Source organism: Botryllus schlosseri, chromosome 2 (assembly GCF_051294905.1).
Source record: "Botryllus schlosseri isolate E-star chromosome 2, Bs_hap1, whole genome shotgun sequence".
NCBI classification, from domain to species: Eukaryota; Metazoa; Chordata; class Ascidiacea; order Stolidobranchia; family Styelidae; genus Botryllus; species Botryllus schlosseri.
In genome coordinates, this window is record NC_137237.1 from 29538805 (window position 1) to 29562988 (window position 24184).

The 24184-nt window shown below is 40.4% G+C and overlaps 1 protein-coding gene and 3 long non-coding RNA genes across 4 annotated transcripts in view; 3 read left to right on the forward strand and 1 right to left on the reverse strand.

Annotated features, from left to right (window-relative positions):
* LOC145457805 (uncharacterized) overlaps positions 1-24184 on the forward strand; it is a 569341-nt gene that overhangs the window by 483043 nt on the left and 62114 nt on the right. The window lies entirely within an intron of this gene.
* LOC145457855 (uncharacterized) overlaps positions 1-24184 on the reverse strand; it is a 383081-nt gene that overhangs the window by 30160 nt on the left and 328737 nt on the right. The gene's annotated exons all lie outside the window — the stretch shown is intronic.
* On the forward strand, positions 11623-22617 carry LOC145434394 (uncharacterized). Its single transcript, XM_080311748.1, has 4 exons — positions 11623-11713; positions 12671-12769; positions 16301-16402; positions 22398-22617. The coding sequence occupies exons 1-4, from the start codon at positions 11662-11664 to the stop codon at positions 22481-22483; spliced, it is 339 nt and encodes a 112-aa protein (XP_080167874.1). The 5' UTR covers positions 11623-11661; the 3' UTR covers positions 22484-22617.
* On the forward strand, positions 13190-15027 carry LOC145434395 (uncharacterized). Its single transcript, XR_013913376.1, has 4 exons — positions 13190-13482; positions 13631-13779; positions 13844-13969; positions 14397-15027. It is a non-coding gene; the product is annotated as an uncharacterized LOC145434395 (long non-coding RNA).

Genomic DNA, 24184 nt, shown 5'->3' on the forward strand with positions numbered 1-24184 from the left:
CTAGAGATAAAAACGTTTTGTGTTTGTGTCTGAACAACACGCAATATGATGTTCGATATATACATTCCAGAGGAGTTAATTGTTAAGTAATCGCGCATGTGTCTCCGTAAACATGTAGACTGTCCGGTATATAATGTTTAGCAAATGCGTCTATTGCCCACCAGAAACCACTGAATTCCCCACCTTCAACATACTGCATATTGAAATAAGGGTATAAAAATGTAATATACCTGGCGGACCGGTGGTTGAGAACCACAGTTCTAGTCCCCATCAGGAACATCTGCGACATTGACACCCAATTCCCAGAAGGCAAGAAAGTACACTCTGAGTTAAGAGTTTCATGGAAATATGCATCGAAAGTAGTTAGTGATAGAAGCGAAATACAATGTCAAACCCTCGTATGCAGGGTAGCCTAAATGATGACTGTATATAATAGTTACACAAAAATTCCATTAAAATATCGGTGGTCGCACCGCTGTATCACGTGACTCAAAAGGTGCCCGGCCGAATCGCTATTAAATAATAATGAACCATATTCCAACCAAAATCTTTTGCATTTCTCACAACGCATATGCAGGGGTAACGCCAGATTACGACTGGAACAAAGAGAGCACAGAAACATGCCAACTTGTAACGTAGTTGGAGCCACTTTATTTAGCTACATTTAACCGGACAATTATCTTATTTCACCGACGGAAACGTCGGCCGGGTACGGACTTTGTAGGTAATAGCAGCCGATGCCAGTGTTGACATTTAACATATTTGAAAGCACAGTTTAGGAATTTTGGCACATATTCCTGTTGGTCAGTGCGGAGCATAGACCGGAGCCGGATTGAATATCCGGTCAGAATTTTTTCTATTTTGGCCGGAGCGGGATTGAAGCCGGATCAGTATTTTTTCTGATACGACAAGAGCCGGATTTGAACCGGATAAGTATTTTTTGATACGGCCAGAATCATTAGCGATAGTTGTGTGTTCCAGTTATATTCAAGCTCAAATATAATATTGGGATAATTGAGTTTTAGTTAGTCCCATTCCTTCGCTCATATATTCAGCACGGTCGCAATACACACACCGACGCCGCCTTGTATTCGAGCCTAGTCTTAAGGCAGAAGTGTCAAACATACAGCCCACGGGTCGCATCCGGCACGACAGGTGATTTCATCCGGCCCGGGAAGAAATTCTGAGTGGATTGAAAAATGCATGTATTATCCAGCACATTTCTCAAATTTTTAAATTTTTAGTAAGAAATAGGCCTACTTCCACCAAGACAGCAGATGTCGAGTATGACCATGATCATAGGTCACATTATAACCACCCGAAAGCCGTGTTTTACTTCTGTATAAGGCAAAAAAGTGCACATACTGAGTTCAGAGTTTCACGGACGATTTGATAAAAACTAGTAATTCACAGAAGCGAAAACGACAATGCGAAACCCGTATATGCAAGTTACATGAAGTATATAATAGTTACGCAGAAATATAATTCAAATATCTCAGGTCGCACTGCGGCATCAGTTGTGATTAAAAACGCCAAGAGAACCCCGAATCGCGATATAATATTAATAATGATTAACTGAATTCCAACGTCCGCGTTTACAGCTGAATCTTTTATATTACTCTCAAAGCATACTCAGCGTTGACCCAGCTAGAGCTAGTATACGACTAAAACAAGGAATCATAGAAATATTCCAACTTATATCATAGTTAGAGCCACTGTTATATCGGTTTATAACTGTATTTAGCAGCAAAATCATCCTTATACTCTTGCCAATTCCAACCCGCGATCAGTATCTCACATACTAGGATACCACACGTGTCGATACTTCGATTTCGGACTTGGTTCTGTTTGTAATGAGGCGAGCAGCATCAAATGAGATATTGGTATCATTTTGGCATCAATCCAAAGCTCGTGGATAACAGGATATATAGTCATGGAATTGTTGCGAGCCGCGCTCAAGATCAGTTGCCTCACCAGAAAAGAATGACTAATCATAATAAGCCGCAATCACCGCGGTAGGTCACAAGCTGCCTAAGCTCTGTACAAAGTGAATGTCTCATTTTACACCTTATAGCCTACTGTATACTGTGTTAAATAACTTTTTATCGACACCAGAATTCCTACCTGGGTGTTGGAGGTTTATTTAGGTCCCTCCTCGCCAATGTTCCCTCTAAATTTTCACGAGTCTGCGCGCAGTAGGGTTGTCCAAAATTTGAAAAATTTCGAAAATGCTGCGTTGTAATGTCTTATTCTATAGATTATTGATTAAAAACATCAACAAGCCTGAAAGAAGCTCTCAGGAACGTCGTTAAGATTTCTTACAAAGCGTTTGAAAGTAGCCGTCTGCATGTGGGCGGGGAATCGATGAAGTGGGCGGGCAATCACGAACCTAGAATTTTGATTGGTTGGAACCTGTAATAATAAGCTACTGATTGGCTGAAATACTGATTTTGTGATCATTGCTGGTCACGATTTCGTTCTACTCTGTTGTGTTGGTTTGCAGCCATTTTTGTTCGTGGCATTGGCGATATGGTAAATTGACGTTGTTAATGCTGCCATCGACAACAGCATAACGATCCAGTAATATATTTTCTACCTGAACACTGTGTATAACAGTTTTGTTACTTCTTGCACAGGAGCTTGGCCAATTAAGATAAGAATGAACTAGATGCATGCATCGTGCTACCTTCGAGCCTTCTAAAACATACCAGTTGACAACGACTGTAACTCATAAATTGCAAACCAGTAGTCAATTTCTCCTTATGGCTTGTTATGGTAAGTCGACGTCTCTCTCTAAAACGAACGCATATTACACTTTTTATTCAAGATTTAACAAAGGCAAAAATGCTATTTACAAAAGGCATCATTAAAAAGTATATCGCAGGGTCAGTGTTGCAGATCACTGGCCATTGATAAGAGTAGACTTCCTGCTGTCTCCAAAAATCTTCCTATGCTGTTCCACAGCTTGAAGCAAACTGTCTCTTTGCTGTTCATTGTCAGTCAAGATTGCAGCATAGTCTGTGCTTAGCTTGACACCTCTTTCTGCGGCATCATTAACGACTTTGACAGAACTAACGTAGCAATTCATTTTATTGAATGAATCTGAAAAGTGCCAATCATCAACCGGTTGACGCAGCCAATCCCCAGAGCATTCAAAAACTTCAAATATGTACCACGACTGGGGCCCAATAAGGTCAGACAACGTACTGTCCTTGTTGATCTGTATAGTTGCATTCAATGAGGGTGGGCCCCTTCTGAAACTGGAAGTTCGCTCTACTTGCAGGAGCGCCTTTGCCATATTTTCCCGGGTTTCCTTGCTTTCCGTCGGTGAAAACAAGGCGTATACAGCGGTTTCCTCAACAATATACCAGTCGTGCTTCAAAAGCTTTCGTGAAGCAGCTGTGGAAACTTGCTCATCATATTCCTTATAACTCAACATGTGCTGAACGAATCTCAAGTCATTACCAGCTGCATCACGACCAATGCTTGAATCCACCCACGCAGGGATATAAAAGAGAACCAAAAATAAATTGAAGCGGCGCAGCAGTTCAACTTCTTCAGATTTGTAATCTAATTGGTCGGCCCACATGAACATCTTTTGAGCATACAGAATTGTACCCATCCATCTCGCATGGTGTGCTGCACCAGGTTTGTGATGACGTATATCTTCATCTGCACCGAGAAGAGCAAGAGCATTAGTCACACATTGCTTGTAGTCATCCCGTGTGAAAAAATCTTTTCTGTTCAACAGTAGCTTGAACTTATCAACTATCATTGCAGCTCGTTCAGCAAAACATAGAGGAATAGTCAGAGTCTTGAATTGCTGTTCCCTGTCAAGACTGCTCCAGTTCCTTTTAAGGTGGGCAAACCATGCATTCTCTGGTCCAGTTGTGGCCTTTCCAAATAAAGATTTCCAAACGTCTTTCACTACCAGCTCATACACATGGTGCCGACATGCATGGTAGAACACCTTCCTTCCTAGAAGGTCTTCAAGAATCTTTGCCGCACCCTTCTTCCAGCCGCTGTTGCTTGCTGTAGTGTCAAAAACCAAAGCTGTTACAGCATCTTTTATATTCCAACTTTCAATTATGTTGAAAGTGGTTTCTGCTTGCGTCTGACCTGCAGCATTTTGCATCTTTTGAATGCCAAGTAGTTTTCCTTCTGAGTATTGAGGATGACAAGATAGGACAATTGACAGAGCCTCATACCGATTTCCTAATCTATCCTCTGTGAGCTTTCCATCCCAATGAATAGCAACATGTTGAGGTTTATTTTCTGCAAATTTTTCTGAAATATCCTTGGAAATTTCAAGACGATTTGTTTCCCTGGCTCTCTTTGTCGAAGATCTTGACAGAGAGAACATTGCTATGTCACCGCCACAAGCCGTAACAAATGCTCCGATCAGCATTGTTGCCTTGTTGTCTGTTATTTGCAATCGATCCAGAGCTTGGGACACATGGGTATTATTCATAATATTTTTAGGTGCCATCAGCTTAATGGCTGTCGAGGTGCCAAGACCAACATCAGCATCATAATCAGAACTTGAACTCAAACTATCACCCTCTTTTGAAGATGAAGAAGATGCTAAAACAACATAGTCATCACTTGAGTCATGTTGAATGTTTTTAACAGTTCTATCCGCCATGGTTGCTGTTTTCTTTTCGATGTCTTTAGCGAGAATCTTGTCTCTTCCCAACATTATGCATTTGCGAGATTGCTGTTGATCTTCATAGAATGCAATGTCTTCGAGCTTTCTATCATGTGATAGATAAATGTCATTTTGTATTATTGCTATCGCATCTGTACTTCCAATATCCCACAACTTGTCCAAATCTTCCGTGAATTTTTTCCTCTTACCCTTGGGATCACTTTCCCGTTTCATGGTCGCCTCCAGAAAAATATATTTTTTGTTCAGTTTTTCAAGTAATTTCACCGCATTTCCTTTAAGTATTGTGGCAATTCTCGCCATTTGCCACACTGTCATGACATCATGAACCACCACATTACATAGCTCACGAGTAGGGGTTGACTGAGGGCAATGGTCTTTCAGATGCAGAAAGTAACTCATTACTTCTCGCAAGGTTGGTAATCTCGAGCCACAGATGTAATCGCAAGCATATCCGACCAAGTAATGCTCAGATCGAGATCTTGTTCTTCTCTGTGGCAAGTGCACAGTCTTCCGCCGTTTTGCCTCTGCCATGACAGTAATATTTTTGCCTTCTATCATAAATTACAGCTACGCCTAAAACATTTAAGTAACAAGTGTTACATTACGACTATTAACTCACCAACCCACAATGCCCTTGTACATAACCACAACCACTACTAACAAAATCGACCTCATCAGAACAGAAAATGCTGCTGCAACTAAAACATTGAGCAAGGAACAAGTGTTGCATTACAACTATTGATGCATCAACCCACAATGCGCTTTACAAATTCCCGTCTCTACTAACAGACTCGACCTCCGCAAAACAGAAACTACTGCTACAACTGATACATTCGAAGAACCACTGTTACATTACTACTATTGACTCATCAAACCACAACACGCTTTTACAGTATTACAGCCGTCACCAACAGACTCAGCAGCAGCAAAACCTACTCCTTCTGTCAAACACGGTGAAGCACCCAAATCAGAGCTGACAGCCGCCGTCATCATTGAAGCATAACCGATTACCCAATCAAGAATCGTGGTTTCGTCATTGCCCGCCTAGTTGCAATTTCGCCGTCGGTGGCCCGCCCACTCTTTGGCAGCTACTTTCAAACGCTTTGTAAGAAATCTTAACGACGTTCCTGAGAGCTTCTTTCAGGCTTGTTGATGTTTTTAATCAATAATCTATAGAATAAGACATTACAACGCAGCATTTTTGAAATTTTTCAAATTTTGGACAACCCTAGCGCGCACCCAACAACTCTCCGCGCGGTCCCTTGGACAACATTGCGTAACAACTAATAAAAAGGTCATAACTTCGGATTTTTGTGCGCGCCACACATTTTCGGTGCGCGCAGACTTTGTCAGCAATGCGCGCGCATATTAGAGGGAACATTGCTCCTCGCCATATCATCCGTGTAAGCGGCGTCTAATGAAAGCCTAAAAGGGGGCTGCTGTGGATTAAAAATAAAGAAAATTGCCTTGGTGTAAATGACCATATATTCGACAAACACCAAGAATACCACAAACAACAACTTATTACTTACATACTTATTATGAATCATGAACCATGTGCTTTTCAGCCTTTTTGAGCATCGTTCGCACTTGAATTGAAAATGGAATTTCATCCGCACAAACCAACCGAAAATTGTCTACTGTACTACTGTCTACTCAGCTTGCAAGGACGGAACTATTCGGTACCTACCATTTCAACGACCGGACATAGTATTCGACAAAAACCATGGATACCAACCAATAGCAACAACGACAACAACCGGACATAGCAATATCAAAGGTTGCGGCCAACCACAGACAGTCAATTTTCGCCCAGTTACTATCGTCACCGATCTTTTCTGCAACGCACTTTTCCAAGTCGTAAGTTGGACAAAACTTCATGTCCTCCCGTCGCCGAAGGGGTTGGCCTTCAAATGCCCGTGTATGAGATCCCCACGACCTCTCGTTGCACACCCAAAGGTTTCTGGTGGTGTTTTCCAGAGAAATTGATATCGGAAAAATTTTATGAATTCAAACCAATTTGTGTCATACGAAGGTCGGCACAGTTTCACGATCAAGAATTTCATGTCTCGCCTATTGACTATAGTACCTAACACAGGAACCGCAGATATATCTATCCAAAGTAGCAATAAGGAATCGCGCGAAGCGCGAAAATAGTTTTGTTGCATGAAATTCATCAAATAGTAGGCTACATACATCAAAAGATCGCTCTGATGCTGTCGCCACCCAAAATTATACCATTCAAAACCTCATACTCTAAGAACCACTGAAGAATATTTGCATTGCAATAACTTGTTACAAATGTGAGTCTGCAATGATGAAAGAAATAAGGCAGAAAGTCAATTTTTAGCCGTTTTTGCCGCGTGTCGTAGGCTCAGTCGTAGGCTCAGACGTGCTGATTCAGTGTATGTTTGCCTCTACACCCGCTTCTGAATCAGACACTTGATTACGAAATAATCGAGTGCGCCAATAATAATACACTCTATACGGCTAGTGCCAGATAATGTTATGGTAAAAGCTGCGATTTGTAGTCAAACAAGTTCTTACAAATGCGTCGAAGCTATGACAGTTAGGGATCCACAGTACTCAAATTTCCTATCAAGTTCATTTGAATAATTGCGCGTCGCAAAAAGTAACAAATATGCACGATTTTCATCCGGACTCATCCGCACCCCATTTCGCATTCTTCGCACTTCAAGTTTTTCATCTGCACAAGTGCTTACCCTCCCGCAGGTTGAGAAGCACTGCCATTAACCAATGAAATAATAAGGTTGTGATGGTGTGATGCAAAATACACCTCTAAGCGTATCCTAAGTTATTTTACGGCGAATACGTAGCTGAGAATGACTACAAAGTTATGGCGTCGTTGATCAATGTAAGTTATCAAATACACCTTATTGAAAGATGTGGAACTCTCACTACGCACGATTATACACCGCACCGATATGAGAAATCTGAATCTGCAACTAGACAAGTGGTTCTCAAACTAGTACGCGTGAAAGCATCTGAAGGGAGCGCGAAGCCACAGTCAACTGAAAAAATATTTGCCTTCAATTCATAGATTTTGCTCTGTGTATAGTTTGGATTTCATATTCGAGACTTCTCTCATCAACAGTCATGTGTCTAAAAAAATTTGAGAACCACCGAACTAGACTATGTGAACACCGGACACTGGCTCGTTTATCGATAAAACATATGATGCAGATTGTAAATAATTGTCATTGTCGTTACATTGAAAACATTGCAATAGGGTGTTGCAGTAGGCTATATAATACACTGAACTTCAGTAGGCCTATACTACCAGCCAACATTGGCTGCTGTTGAACGTGTTCTCCATTCTTGTCATTCTTGTATTAATGTTCCTGGCAATGCTATGCTGCCGTCGGTGCCATATCGTCGAAGATTGCTGCTAGTCAGCGAGCATCTACTAGGCTATACCCGGATTCGGGAACATATGGCTGTCAAGCGATATATGACTCTGTTGGTAATCTGATAATGGCTCTCTGATTAGTTTTCAATTTGGCAAGTAATTCACATCGTATTCGCATTCGTAAATTTTCATAACAAACAGCCCAATCATTATTCTTGTGGTAGCTGAGACAAGTAGGCTATATGTCAGGTCAAGACAGTTTCGCATCCAGGGGGTGTAGGGCAGAGGTGGTCAAAGTAGTCAAGAAAACTACTCAAGAAGAAGTAAAAGTAGCGACGCGAAAATCTACTCAAGTACGAGTAGAAGTACTTCTTCCATGGGCAACCTAAAACTACTTGAAGTAGAAGTAGAATTTGATGGCTTTAAATCTACTCAAGTAAGTAACTAGTTTTGAAAACGGTCATAATACGTTCGCATGGACTTTCAAAAGCTGCAAATTAAGCTATGCGGAAGGTGCAGAGAGCTTCATGTACAATGCATATTGATGCATCCCAGAAAGTATAAATTTCCTACATCATGAGCATTCGACTGCATCATGAGATGCAAATGATAGTTTTGCTATGGAAATGAGATACTAATCTTTTGTTTACTTGAACACCCCGTTTTAGAAATTGTCATGGCATGTTCCCTCACGCATATTACGGCCTTTAGTTTAGTCGAAGAGCAATACGAAGAAGTTGTATGGATACGATGTTAACACTATGCGCGATTCGTATACGATGATGAAGAAATATGACGTGACGTAAAAATGCCAAAAAGTGTGATTGTATTTTAGGAAAACAGAGGGCGATGCTGCACTTGCTTTAAAACTTAAACATGTATGTTCTTCAGACAAAAAACCTGAAACTAATTAGGACTCTAAGTAATGATACTGCCAATTGAACGAGAATAGCAATACTAAATCAGAAAAGCGGAAAATGTATTTTATGTCTTTTGTCTAGACAGTTTTAACGATGGTCTGCTAAAACAGATCTAACGCTCAAAAAGTCAGAGCCCACTTTTCCAGATTAGAACACGCCACGGGCTGCTAGATTACGATATGATGGGCAAATGCTAGATTGCAAAACGGTAGTTTCAAACGTTATAATGGGCCGTATATACTCTGATGAAATATGCCATATGGGCGACAATGCGGTGCAATGCAACCTAAATAATATTCACTTTCGTGAAAACATATAACCCTATATCTACTTGATGTGAAGCACGACGGAAATTCTGGGTTTCACTTGAATTTTCTTGAGATTGAAAGTTGGAAATCCGTGAAAACAGCCCGAGAACTCCCCAGTTTCTCTTTCTAATTATAGTGGTACGCTACTTCTACTTGACTAACTGAAAATAGCGAAAAGTAAGTAAGTAGATCACAAAATATTACGAAGTAGAAGTAGAAGTAGCGAAGATTCTATTTACTTGAGTAAGTACTAGAACTAGAGGAAAACTACTTGAGTATTTCAAAAAAGTAGAAGTACTTCGTTACTGACCACCTCTGGTGTAGGGGCTGGTACCCCTTTTCAAAATCCCCAAATTGATGTCATATGTTGCATGTTAATTGTTATTCTTTATTTACTCTTTGCCTCGGTGGCAAATATGGCACCTTTGAGTCATTTAGGGGTACTTCATCTCACAAATCTACTACGTCGAGCTCAATACGAAGTTCGTAATAATGCAAGTTGCTGTCGCGCCACCCGGTGACTTTGCTGTATACCCGATAATGCACTCATTAAAATCTTGGATTGCACGATGCGTTTATTAATCAGAAAGAACAATAGACAAGACGCCGCCCTTAAGACGATGCAGTTTTCACATCAACATGCCTTCCTGATCATAATAGACGAGAAGTGAACTCCCTTGGAAGTGACAATATCAAATACAAATTTATTACAATCATAGCAAATAGCCATCCACATACCCGATTGTTAGATATAGCTTACTCGAAATGTCGTTAAAATATAGGCTTGTAGAACAATGTTCTACTAAAACCGTAGAATTCGTGAATTTTGTAGTGAAGTTAACGCAATAATTTCAATTAACAGTATTCTTCGTCGCAGAGGTTATTATCAATATTCAATGATAGCAAAATGCTTCTATAACAGGGATGTCAAACTCAATTCTGGTTGCGGACCCAGTTTAATTATATTGGTAGCTTGTCGCCGAGCCAGTCAAATTGTATTTGAAATGTTACCTCCTAATCCATACCTTTGTTTTTCATGGGAATGTTTCACTATCAAGCTTTTTATTCAAACGGGCTCTATTCTAACAACACCTTCAGTCGCAAATGCTGCTCATTGTGTATCGGATCTTCTTAAACCCTGTGTCGAGTTGAGTCGAACTCAACCTGTGCTCTGTTGAGCGAGACTTGAGTTTGACTTGGAGGCGCTTCTCTGAATACTGGTTTTGTGATATGTCGTCTGAGCATGAAACGGGCATGGCCTGGCCACCTCTAAAACATATCATGCGATTCCTGGTTAATGAAACAACCCACTGAAAAAAAAGTTATTTATTTGGAAGTAGCATTTCGGCAGCATTTCACTGGCCCAGCCCGCATGCCCGGTTCTCTGAATCAGCCCAGCGACCTAAATTGAGTTTAAATTGAGTTTGACATGACTGGTCTAGTGTACACATAAATTTGGTTCCTGTCGAGTGCGTCGAGTGCTTTCTGGCTTCGGATGTTCAGTACGTGCGAATACATCATTTCCTGTGGAGCCGCAACCGAAAATGAGAGCTAAGTCCAGGGAAGAATAAATATTGCGGAAGCCATCGATTACATCGTGAATATAAATGATCCAACGCTATGAAATCTAAACCAGTTTTAACGACATTGGCTCGTGCGATCTGACATGCAAATATTGCCGTGCCTGGCTATATTGTGGTTGAAATGAATTGGAGGACTACACCATGTTAGCTTGTAAAAGTTGTTTTCCTTCTAATTCCCATGTAATGCAGGATTAATTTATTTTGCGTAACGGGATATTTGATTACTTGAAAATTGACGCAAAATTTCGTCTCTCAATGACGAATCCTTTCAATTTTAACAATGCCGGGTCACGTCAAGTCATTTTATGCTTTTAGGGTATTGACTGGACCAAAATCAATAATCACTGTATATTAAGTACGATATTTTCGAAGCCCTCCAAATCGTAACATCGTAATATATTAATGTAAGTGTCCGGTTTTGTTTTGAGGTATTCATGGTGTTTGTCGATCACTATGGTCATTTACACCGATATTCTTCATTTGTAACTGCCGACATGTAGCACGGCCAACTTATAGGCTTTTTGTAAGGCACCGCTTACGCGGATGAGGTGGCGAGGAGGACCCTAGATAAACCTCCAACACTTTGGTGTGGGAATTCTGAAAATGACCTCGGTCGGACTCGAACCCGCAACGGATGGGTGTGGCTGCTGCCGATTCTACCACTGCGCTATCTCACCACGTAATTGTCGTGTTTTGGGAGACTTGTCAAAGTACTGTTTCGACCCTGGGAAAAATTAATCAGCGTCATACATATTCTACATCTTTCATTTGCAGAAATTAATTCGTTGTAGTATTATACCTTTACATAAGAATGAAGCTCATTTTGCTTGCAGCATGTGTGCTATTGATGAGCCTTGGATCAGGTGAGTGTTTTCACGAATGGTGTATCTGGTAGGCATTAGTACCTGTACTCTAAATATCGTAATATTTAGAGGGTATAGTTTATAGGGTTACCATATTTTGGAGATCTGAAAAGTGAAAATTATTTTAAAATTTTCAGACTCACAATACTGGAGTAAAATTCGGAAAAATGGTTAATTATTACCAACTTTGAGGTTGGTTTACTAAAAAAAGAAAAAAAAAGTCAACTTTCCTGCTCAACTCCCGAAATAGCCGCTGGAGCGCAACTTCAGTGCTGATTTAATGTATCTCTGTCGAATTTTATCATATATTTAACCAAAATTCTCAAAAATTAGGACAAAATCTAAAAAAGGACATTTGGGCATCCTCCAAGGACAGTTGCAAAAAAGTCAAAAAAGAGGACCAATCCTCTTAAAAGAGGACGTATTACAACCTTAGCATAGTTATAGTTTCCTGCGGATTTTATCGTATAAATAAGGTTACCATACGTCCTTTCTTAGGAGGATTTGTCCTCCTTTTTCGGGTTTTTAAAAATGTCCTCCGAGGACGCCTAAACGTCCTCCTTTTTGACAATTCGTCCTCCTTTTTTTAAAGGTAAGATGATGGATAGATTCGAGTGAAAATGAGCATAAATGATGCTCAACCGGAAATTCGTGGTCCGAACGTAAGTGACGACCTTTATTTTTTTTAGTCAACCAACGGTAAATGTGAAAGAGAAACTGTATTTCGGGAGTTAAGCCGGAAAGTTGACCGTTTTTTAGTCAACCAACCACAATTTCGTGGTAAATTGACCATTTTTCCGGATTTTACTCCAGTATTGTAAGTCTTAATATTTCGAAAAAGTCCTCCTTTCCCGATTCCAAAATAAAGTCGGAATTTTGTTCACTTAGTAATTCGTGTCGACTGCTATTGGTATATCTGTATGTTTGAGATCGACTCAGCAATGATTATACTTGCAGCGTTTGGAATCAAATGTTACGTTGGAAGGTCATCAAACTACGAGTTGAAAGACTGCCAAAGTAGTTTGTTTACCAAATGTGCGAAGATAACAGGAAGCGGTAAGAAGTCGCGACTAAACATGAAGTCACTGTTTTACAATAGTTTTACGTAAAAACTGTTTTAAATACATCGAGTGAATGCATTGCAGTGTTATGTTTAGGGCGATTTTTTATGACATGTAGGAAAAGTCAAAATTTTCTCAAAATTGTAGAGTTAGGTCAAAAAATGTCAAAATTGTTTACAAAGTCAAATTTTTTTTGCAACCTGCATTTCGTTTGTATCGTAGATGTTTGCACTGTGTGTGAACTTATCATTGATATTTTACAGCTTGTAGACCTATTTATCGGCCTATACCATTGTAGAAGGCCCATTGTCTGCTCATTGTGAATCATAAATGGCCCAATGAAACAAATAAGTTGGCATGGTGTTATGCTCAACGAACCACAACTGAGACAAGTCTGCTTGGGCAATGGCAAAGTCACTCAACTATGACAAGTCGTCCGAACGTATTTTCATGGAGCGAGAAATGTTGCACAACTTGATGTTATGTAGTAGGGCGCCTTACGGCGAACGCCGTTGTAGGTTGGATTATTTGGAGTTCGCGGCGCAAATATGACTGGATGTGCTGTGGAAGGTCAAGAAAATGAAGCATCAAGGAAGGATAGCTCAAGAAAGAAGCAAAATAGTGTCTGATAGAGACTGTCCTGTTCTATTTCGCTTCCCAATAAATCCAATCCTCAACGTCGTCACTTCAGAAGGAGTGGGATCAAAGGTACAGTACCGTAGTATTAGTAGTAAGTCTACTGTAGTACATGTAGCGTTCGAAAAATGTCAAATATAGAGTTCTAGTGATATGATACGTTCATGGTTCATCCTTCATGTCTTTATATTATCCTAATCATGGGTCATATTTTATGCAGCATATGATTTCACTGGGAGAAGTCCACCAATGGAGAGAAGACTATGGAATATCACTCTTGAAATAATTATTCGCTTGCTAACAAACCGGTCAAGGTGGTTGCTGTTGTTTCAGATGAGTCTTCGTGCGGATGTGGAAAGCGGCTGGCTGGTAAGATTTAATTGTATACTGCTGAAGAGTACCATTGCTTAACATTGTATAATTCTGTTTGCAGATTGGAATGAAATACTATCTGCAGATAATCTAAGATCAGCCTTGAGTTACCCGTCAAGCATATTCAGCCATCCATCACAAATCACGATACCATATGATGTTGCGAGGACAGCTGCACACTGCACAGGTAAGACATTGTTTGATGCTGCACAACCTTGTACTCATTGTAAACCGTATTAGTCTTTTCTCCTCGGTCATGGTACAGTGTCGGGGGTTGTCACAAAGCCTGAATTTCTTGAAGTGGCTATATCATTTTCATCGTATTGTTCTGCTTTGTCATTATCAGTGACCTTGAGCATTTTTCAAATGATTACATCTGTCAATAAATGAAATTTCCAATCATAGCCTACATGGAAACCAGTTGAAGCCGGCATTAGACTATATCAAGCATACTTTGTATTGTAGCCATAAGCAGTTGCTGTTGCCTGCAAAACGCATCCTTGATTTTCTCTTGTTTGGGCAGTCCTCAAAGGGTGCACTCGCAAATATATTTAGTTTGGTACGAGATTGATTTTAGTGTATTTATTCATTTAGTATGTTATATTTTTATTCAGGTCTGCATGCGGGGAATTATGCAACATCAACGGAATTCATCGCTTCTTTTGAAACTGATGACGGTATCTCAATTCCATATTCCATGCGAACCCCAAATTGATGACTCGGAATATGAATGCATGGAATCGCTCTCAGAAGTGGCTTATACTATCTGGCCCTGGCGGGTTGGACAATTCACCAATCGTTCATTTTTTCGTGGTGCACTGGTCGATATTCGTGCAGCCAGCCCACTATGAACCGGTCCTATACCAATACCGAGAAAACCATTACCGAGAATGGTAATTACCAAGAATGCCATTGCCGAGAATGGACGTTACCGAGAATGGCCATTACCGGCACCGGCAGTCGTCAAGCATGTCCATGCCTACATGCAAGCTGTTTCTACTGAATGAATACTATTCAGTATTCAGCCTGCTGGACTGCGATATGATATGTCGACATTTTTATTGCTGGTCCTTTTTGTTATCTTTTCCTGGACTGTATATGCCTCTTATTTACATGCTCTTGGTCAAGGTGGGGGACTGATTGAAATGACCGATCCAAATCATTTAGGCGCTGTTCAATCGTTTTCCTTATATTGCAATCTTGTGGTGTTTTGATCTGATGGAAATTTCAACAAAATGGATTGGACTACCTATATTTCGTGTCATCCAATTACATGGATATATCACAGAAAGCACCCGTAAATTTGTTGTCAGATTTAAAATTGTTAAAGAGAAATCAAGAATCGTACGAGAGAGAAAACAGTATGCTTGGAAATGTGCTGCAAGGTCAGGTATAAGACGAAAAATAAAAAATAAATTATTTTCACATCTGAGGACTTTGAAGATAAGGTTTCTACAAGTTAAGTTCTCGTCTATTGCAGAAAAGGTGCTGCAGACATGTGTTTAGACGCGGAGGCTAGTCGGAAATCCCGGTGCGAAGGGTGGTAGTTGTCTGCTTGCAGAGTTGCAGGTTGGTTGTCCAGTCAGTGAGTACTCCAGTTCCATTGGGCAATGATACCAGGTCATCGAATTCGTGCGGCTATGGTGGACTGTAAAACTGGACGGTCATGACCAGCAATGATCCTGCATCCCGACTAGTAATAATTTCGATCTACGCCAAGATTGATATTGCAGCATATATAAGGTATATTTCGTTTGAAGGTCACCCATTTATAAATATTTCGTTTTAATGTCGTTGAAATACATACTGTAATCCTTGAAATCACACACAGCCAAATAATTCTCGAGAAATAACCGTTAAAAGTCGAAATATACGGTCGGCAAGCAAGTATTTCCATTACTGCAGGTTAGCGCCGACGGACTTTTGTGCAACATTTTGCGCTCCAGTACTCTCGTAACATTGCGCTTATTAGTCGGACGACTTGTCATAGTTGAGTGACTTTGGGCAATGGGCATTGGTTTTTATATAAACAAGAGCATGATGGAAAATTGTGATGTAGACAAAATTGTCAGAATGAAACAACACGGTGTGTCACTAGCCGTGTACTGTGCACACAGTGTTGCCAGCCATCACCTTCAGTGTTGCCAGCCATCACCTAATACTGTTCAACGTGCATTCTCCATTCTTGGCAAGCTACTTAGTAAGGACAGACACTTTGTGCCCGAGAATGTAGGAAAGTATCTCATTGTGCTCCAACAAATTTTTATTAGCTTTTCCGTAATATGTGATGTAACTACTGGAATTCTTCATAGGTCCAGATTTAGTTCAAATAAAGTTTTTTCATGTGAAAATAAGTCAGTTTTTAGTCAAAAAAGTTATCTCAGGCCTAATAACTTTGTACTGACAGACCATTTTAACCAGAAATGAAGATAAGTTGCAAAATTCTAGGATTTTGTAGGAAGGATTTTAGGTCAAAAAAATCGCTCTAGGTATTTTAATAAAAATCTGTAATTCTCAGGCATAGTCACAAAGTCGTGCTCAGGAGATTCCATTTTTGGCGACGGTTGTCAGCAACTGAATGCATTCGGTGTACAGACTGAATCGTGCCTCTGTTCTACAGGTAGGCTATTGGAAAATTTCGCGATCTATCTTATCGTAATTCAAGTCATAGTGTCAGTGACGCTATGTGGCGACACTATCTGTCTATATTTCTGTCTGTTTTTTTTAATTTGCAATCAAAATTCATATAGAAGTACCGTGTTGAGTGCGTGTATGAATAACTGTGTGACAGTATAAACTTACTAGACATAATCTTAACTGCGACGGTTGCGATAAATGGTGTGGACTGAAAGTGACAAAGTTTGTATAGCACTGCACCATCGTCATGGTTATACCCAGGAACCGAAATGTCATCGATTCAGCACCTCCATTTTCAACTCCATGCAATCCCGGACTCCCGTCGCTTATCGGGGAAGCCGTGGATACCAGTTTGATAAGCTTGTCTTTGGTCTGACGAAGACGGTTTTCGAGCCCATGATCTGCAGATCGTCACGTCAGACGCTCTACCAATGCGTTATCCCTTCGGCCAGGCGCGAATGCCCCTGGAGGCGTTCTACTTGGGCATTATGGGTGGAGATCATAAACTTTCCTCAACTTAAGTGCCTGTAGCAACTCAACTGAGTTGTACCTGTTACTCGAACTCAACTTCGAGATCATAAAGTATCCTCACACTTAACTTAACTGAGTGGAGCTTAACGCGCCACCCGATATGTGAAAATCCCGAAAGTGGTTGCCAGGTTTATTTTTATCAAAATGACGTCATGGCCCAAAGCCGTCGCTAGGTAACGAGCGTCGGTTCCGATTGTTGTCGTCCGCAAAACCTATATATCGGCCATTCTGCGAATAATAATCAAAGAAATGGCTGCTTTAATTGAAGAAATTGAGATTCTGCAATCTGACTCGATTCCACGCAGGCGCCTCAGGGATACTAAGAATCCGTTTGAGAAATATGATGGCGAAGAATTCATAAAACGATATCGATTTTATAAAAATGCCGTTATTGAGATATTCGATATTATATAAGGGGGCGAGGTTTTTCAAGCTAGGAGTCATGGCCTGCACCCTCCGCTTCAATTGACCATAGCATTGCGTTTTTTTGCTATGGGACACTTCCAAGTAACCGATGGAGACCTTGCTGGCGTGTCTCGCCACACTGCACGAAGAAGTGTACACCGTGTGGCGTGCACCATATCAAAGCACAAAATTAGTTTTATGCATTCGATGCAAGATACTGCAACACTGAAATGTGAATTTTATAAGGTCAAGAAATTCCCAGGAGTTGTTGGAGCTATTGATTGCACGCACATCCCAATAGTCTCCCCCGATGGAGATAACGCGGAGACGTTCCGCAATAGAAAGGGGTTCATGTCCCTGAATGTCCAAGTGGTGTGTAATGCGGACAGAAAAATTATGAATATTGTCGTGCGTTGGCCGGGCTCGTGCCACGACTCCCGAATCTTTAGAAACTCAAGACTGGCCGACGATTTCAACGACGGAAATATTGACGGAATTCTGTTAGGTGACAATGGCTACCCGTTATTAAAACACCTTCTAACTCCAAGTATCAATCCGACCACTGAACAGGAGAAAAAATACAATCGCGCACACATTACGACTCGAGCAAGAATCGAGCAATGTTTCGGAGTTATGAAACAAAGATTCCGTGCTCTCCGGATCCCGCTCAGAACTAAATTGCAGAGCAGCGTGGCGATAATATTATCAATTGCGTGCTGCATAACGTGGCAGTTGCGTTAAAACAACCGATGCCCGAAGAAGATGACCTGGAGCCAAATATTTACGATGTAAACATCGTAACTGCACCGTCACAAAACGACACTTTGTCCGGAAGGGCTGTCAGAAATACCTTTTTAGAAAATTACTTTTGAGTAGGGCCCTTGCATGCACACCTTAATTGATGATATAATTTTCGCTTTTACTACAATATTTATTTAACTACTATTACTATATCGTATATTTATTTATAGTTCTTTTGTGTATTTGAATTTATATACGGGGAATAAATGTGCCCTACAGCAAGCAGTTAATATAGTAACGAAGTAACAATAAAATGAAAGAAACAACAACAGATGCAGCATCTCGAACGGGAAATAAGTAATGTGTAGTAAAGCAGTAACAATAAAATAATAAATGAAACAACAACAGAAATAGGAACGTGGATATTACTCCGAACCAGCAGTTTTCAATTTCATTTCGTAATATTTTATTTTCAACTGAAGAACTTGTTTAGTCAATACGCTCTTTTCTTCCTTTAACTGTAACTCCCGGTTTTGCTGGTGACTAGCACTCAGGGTTTTGCAGGTGACTAGCAGGTTTGCGGGTGACAAAGCGAGTTTTGCGGGTGGCACACATAACAATACCCACAAAAGCAAGGCATATTCAGGTAATATGTGTATCTTTTCTTCTACAATATCATCACTTCATGGCCCCAAGAAATCATGGAATGGATAATTATTGATGAAAGGAAACCCAAATATCCGTACGCAAAACCAGCAAATCATCAGTAATTGAGATTGTTTGCTTGAGTGTGTTTATGGTCTTGGTACATCAAATCAGAAGTTTTGGGCACTCATAGTTTTCCAATTGGTGACAAAACAATGAATAAAGGTATAATTAGATGACCGAACCACTTTTGCCATGAGGGAATGATATTGTAAAAGATACATTACCTGAATATGCCTTGCTTTTGTTGGTATTGTTATGTGTGTCACCCGCAAAACTCGCTTTGTCACCCGCAAAACCCTGCTAGTCACCTGCAAAACCCGCTTTATCACCCGCAAAACTCTGATATTCACCCGCAAAACCCGCTTTATCACCCGCAAAACCCTGCTAGTTAACCGCAAAATCCATTTTTCTACCCGCACTGTATGGAATCGGTGTGTCCTATGCTGAGTGTGCTTACACTATGCTATATTTTATTATTATTTTTTATTACATTACTTCAACTTGGATAATCATCGCTGCCCACCTGATATATCAGGCAAAACGTACCGAGGCTCCAGTAGGGCCACCCGCAAAACCCTGCTATTCAACCGCAAAACCCTCCTAGTCAACTGCAAAACCCTGCTATTCTCCCCGATTTGTCACCCGCAAAACCCTCCTAGTAGTAACCCGCAAAACCCTGCTAGTTTTACAGGTTTTGCGGGTTTTACAGTGTCCCTCAGAAAACCGTTTTTCGTCTGTATAAAATAAAACTAACGAAGCAGGCAGAAACGCGTCATCTTGGGGTGTTGGATAGGACAGTTAGGCTACATCTCTATTGTGTATACGTGGAAGATTCCATCCCTCTTTCGCGGCTACACTATGTATCCGTATTGAATATTATCCAGACCAGGGATGGTGTGAACGGGAGGTTCACGTTCGCGTTCTGTGTGTGAACCTCTGAAATTTGAAGGTTCACATTCACAAACGAACCTTGATAGGTTCTGCACTGTGAACCATTTTCATAAATTTTCATCTTTATTTGAAATTCTTTTCATTTCAACCTCGGGCCACTATTTGCATGGCGCTGTTAGCTTAGACAAAATTAACACTAATGAAGTACGCACCTTACCAATCTCAAAAATTTTACCTGCTTAGTTACAAAAGTTTGCTTGAGATATCCAGCTTTTTGTTTGTGAATATTTAGTGACTGTTTGCTGTGAGCTTGCATCGTAACCACACGACATCAAGAGCGAAATACGGCACGTGTCGGTAGTCAGTGAATGATGCTTATTCAACCAATGAATGAAATTTATATAAAGAATATATTGTTGTCTAATGTAAAAAGATCTAGCTGGTGCACGGGATACATCTTGATTTAATATGTTTATTTTATCATAAAAACCAAATCCCAGCGATTGGGGTGTTGGCTACTGTATAAATTGTTAATGGGGTAATAGAGTATAGAATAGAAAGTATAGTAATCCGTTTTACACCCTGCTTAATATCAATGTCGCAATAGTCAGACACTGAATACATTATTGTCTGGTCTGTCTAAAACCTAGGGCGTAAACTTATATTCCCTTGCCAGTCAGCATGTACTTCGGTATTGCGGCATAATGTTACATGAGTCGTCGCTAGCGTGTACTGTACGTAGGCTATATATCACTTCACCTTCACTGATATGTAGGGTTGGAATTTTGCTTTTGTTGGTATTGTTATGTGTGTCACCCGCAAAACTCGCTTTGTCACCCGCAAAACCCTGCTAGTCACCTGCAAAACCCGCTTTATCACCCGCAAAACTCTGATATTCACCCGCAAAACCCGCTTTATCACCCGCAAAACCCTGCTAGTTAACCGCAAAATCCATTTTTCTACCCGCACTGTATGGAATCGGTGTGTCCTATGCTGAGTGTGCTTACACTATGCTATATTTTATTATTATTTTTTATTACATTACTTCAACTTGGATAATCATCGCTGCCCACCTGATATATCAGGCAAAACGTACCGAGGCTCCAGTAGGGCCACCCGCAAAACCCTGCTATTCAACCGCAAAACCCTCCTAGTCAACTGCAAAACCCTGCTATTCTCCCCGATTTGTCACCCGCAAAACCCCCCTAGTAGTAACCCGCAAAACCCTGCTAGTTTTACAGGTTTTGCGGGTTTTACAGTGTCCCTCAGAAAACCGTTTTTCGTCTGTATAAAATAAAACTAACGAAGCAGGCAGAAACGCGTCATCTTGGGGTGTTGGATAGGACAGTTAGGCTACATCTCTATTGTGTATACGTGGAAGATTCCATCCCTCTTTCGCGGCTACACTATGTATCCGTATTGAATATTATCCAGACCAGGGATGGTGTGAACGGGAGGTTCACGTTCGCGTTCTGTGTGTGAACCTCTGAAATTTGAAGGTTCACATTCACAAACGAACCTTGATAGGTTCTGCACTGTGAACTATTTTCATAAATTTTCATCTTTATTTGAAATTCTTTTCATTTCAACCTCGGGCCACTATTTGCATGGCGCTGTTAGCTTAGACAAAATTAACACTAATGAAGTACGCACCTTACCAATCTCAAAAATTTTACCTGCTTAGTTACAAAAGTTTGCTTGAGATATCCAGCTTTTTGTTTGTGAATATTTAGTGACTGTTTGCTGTGAGCTTGCATCGTAACCACACGACATCAAGAGCGAAATACGGCACGTGTCGGTAGTCAGTGAATGATGCTTATTCAACCAATGAATGAAATTTATATAAAGAATATATTGTTGTCTAATGTAAAAAGATCTAGCTGGTGCACGGGATACATCTTGATTTAATATGTTTATTTTATCATAAAAACCAAATCCCAGCGATTGGGGTGTTGGCTACTGTATAAATTGTTAATGGGGTAATAGAGTATAGAATAGAAAGTATAGTAATCCGTTTTACACCCTGCTTAATATCAATGTCGCAATAGTCAGACACTGAATACATTATTGTCTGGTCTGTCTAAAACCTAGGGCGTAAACTTATATTCCCTTGCCAGTCAGCATGTACTTCGGTATTGCGGCATAATGTTACTTGAGTCGTCGCTAGCGTGTACTGTACGTAGGCTATATATCACTTCACCTTCACTGATATGTAGGGTTGGAATTAGCAATGTATCGTGACGTGAAGTCATAATTACACGTTCTCGTCACACAAAACCTTTCAAAAAGGTTCTCGTTCACACGAACCTGAGTCTTTCAGTGGTTCACACAATCCCTAATCCAGAATAGCTAACGCCGAAAGGATGGACACTGGATACGAATGATAGCGAAATGTTTTGAGGTCAAAATGCAAAAAAAACATGGTTACGATTGCTAAATAGATAAGCATCAAGTTCACTGCTGATCCAACTTGAGCCTTGATTTATTATTGCCGTGACTAATTAACATGAACGGTGATGACTTGAGTCACGCTCGTAACAAAGTTAGTGACAGTGGCATGATTTCCGTTTTCCGATAGTTAAAATGATAGCTATGTAATATGTAAATGTGTGTAACACGCACGCTATGCAATTAATCAATTTCGGGAATACATGACTTTACTGTACCCGCATACTCCAGTTGCTTTCACGACATTGTTTCAGATGCATGCAACGGAGCAGCTACTTCCTACGTCAGCAGAATGCTTGCTGTCATTTTAACTGCCATCACTGCCCGCGCCGTGATGTAAAGCGTGTTCCTGTTACAATAAAACTCAAATATAATATTGGCGGAATTCTGTGTTTGTTACATTTTGTTTTCGTATTTTCGTTTATTCTCGTACACTATATCTGAAAAAAAAATATACCTGTCGAACTATATGGATCCTACTTCTTCAATCATATATTCACTTATTCAGCAGGACCGCAACACTCACGCAGCTACCGCATTGTAATCGAGTTTGGTCTAAAGACAAACTATTGTAGGTTTATGCTTATAGTCTACCAGAGTATTTTTTAATAGTTACCAGGTGCGGGAAGCCCAAACTTCGTGTCTTACTTATCACATGAAGTGTTGCTGCAGTTTTAAGATTTAATTCTGTTTTAATGCACTGAGCGGCATGAACTGAGACATTGGTAGCGTATTGGCGTCAAATCAGAGATACGTGTATACTTGATAGCAGTGATGGGATGACTCGAGTCAGACTCTAGTCACCTTTTTCGCGTGACTTGACTTGACTGGAGTCACTTTGCTAAAATGACTTGACTTGACTTGGAGTATCAGAAATGTGAATTGACTCTTGACTCGGAGCAAAATTAACGAGTCAATTTCAAATCATCAAGTGAACGGTGTCGATAAAAATCACTTTATCTTGCATATATTCGGATTGTTCGCGAAACGCTGATGTAACCCATGAGAGCGACCAATCATTCAATGATCGTGCGTTTTACTGAGTCTCCATTGTTCTCTCACAAATAAATTCACCGCGAACGAAGTGATGGAAGCTTACAGCTTACGCTGTCGTAAACTAGTATAGTAAATTAAAGTAATTTTATAGCAAAATGTCTATTTCTGTTCCATGTTGTTACATTAACAAAACCTCTTGTTTTATTGAAATTGAATTCGAATATAATTTATATATATTCGATCCTCAACCATTGGCGCAGGCTCGAATTGAACCATATTGATATGTAAATGGGTAATGCGTTGCATCTTATCAATTCGTTTCTCTATTCTCTATTTTATTTGGTAACTATAAACTGAGGCTATGCAATTACTTACGTAGTTAGCAGTTCTACGTATATGCGAGCGATACAGCGCCTTCTTGCGTGTATATTTGTCTCTATATTCGTTCATCGCTTCAAAATCAATGACCACTCAATCTGTATTTCAGACAGCTAGCAAAATGCAATGACGTAATCATTCCTCATACTTCGAAAAGGCCACTTGACTTGAATTGTGACTTGACTCGTGACTTGACTTGACGTGACTCGACTTGACTCGAGTCACCCCCAAAAATCCAGTGACTTGACTTGACTCGAGTTACCTTCGAAAATCGATTAACTTGACTTGACTCGAGTCAAAATGTGCAATGACTCGAAATGACTCGTGACTCGAAGGTAGTGACTTGATCCCCACACTGCTTGATAGTCAATAGTCATGCAGTTCTTGTGAGTCGTGGCGACATAGTCCATTCTATTAGAGCAGGGGTTTCAAACACGCCGCCCGCGACGACATTTATGATTTTCAAGTATTCTACAATATATTCAACTGCCACGTATCTTTTTGGGATTTGAGAACTTGAATTTCACTCTAAAACAGGGGTCACCAACGTTTTTGCAGCCAAGAGCTACTTCTTGGGTACTGATTGAAGCGGCGGGCTACCATTCACTCCCCCGTTTACCCGTACCAGACTGAATTTCCACATTGATATTCATAGCACTGGGCGGGA

Bases quoted from the DNA above. Each gene is read 5' to 3' on its own strand.
- LOC145434394 (XM_080311748.1), top strand. From the start codon at position 11,662: ATGAAGCTCATTTTGCTTGCAGCATGTGTGCTATTGATGAGCCTTGGA. The intron at 11,714-12,670 runs GTGAGTGTTTTC...TTATACTTGCAG, and splicing joins ATTGATGAGCCTTGGATCAG to CGTTTGGAATCAAATGTTAC. The intron at 12,770-16,300 runs GTAAGAAGTCGC...TGTAATTCTCAG, and splicing joins TGCGAAGATAACAGGAAGCG to GCATAGTCACAAAGTCGTGC.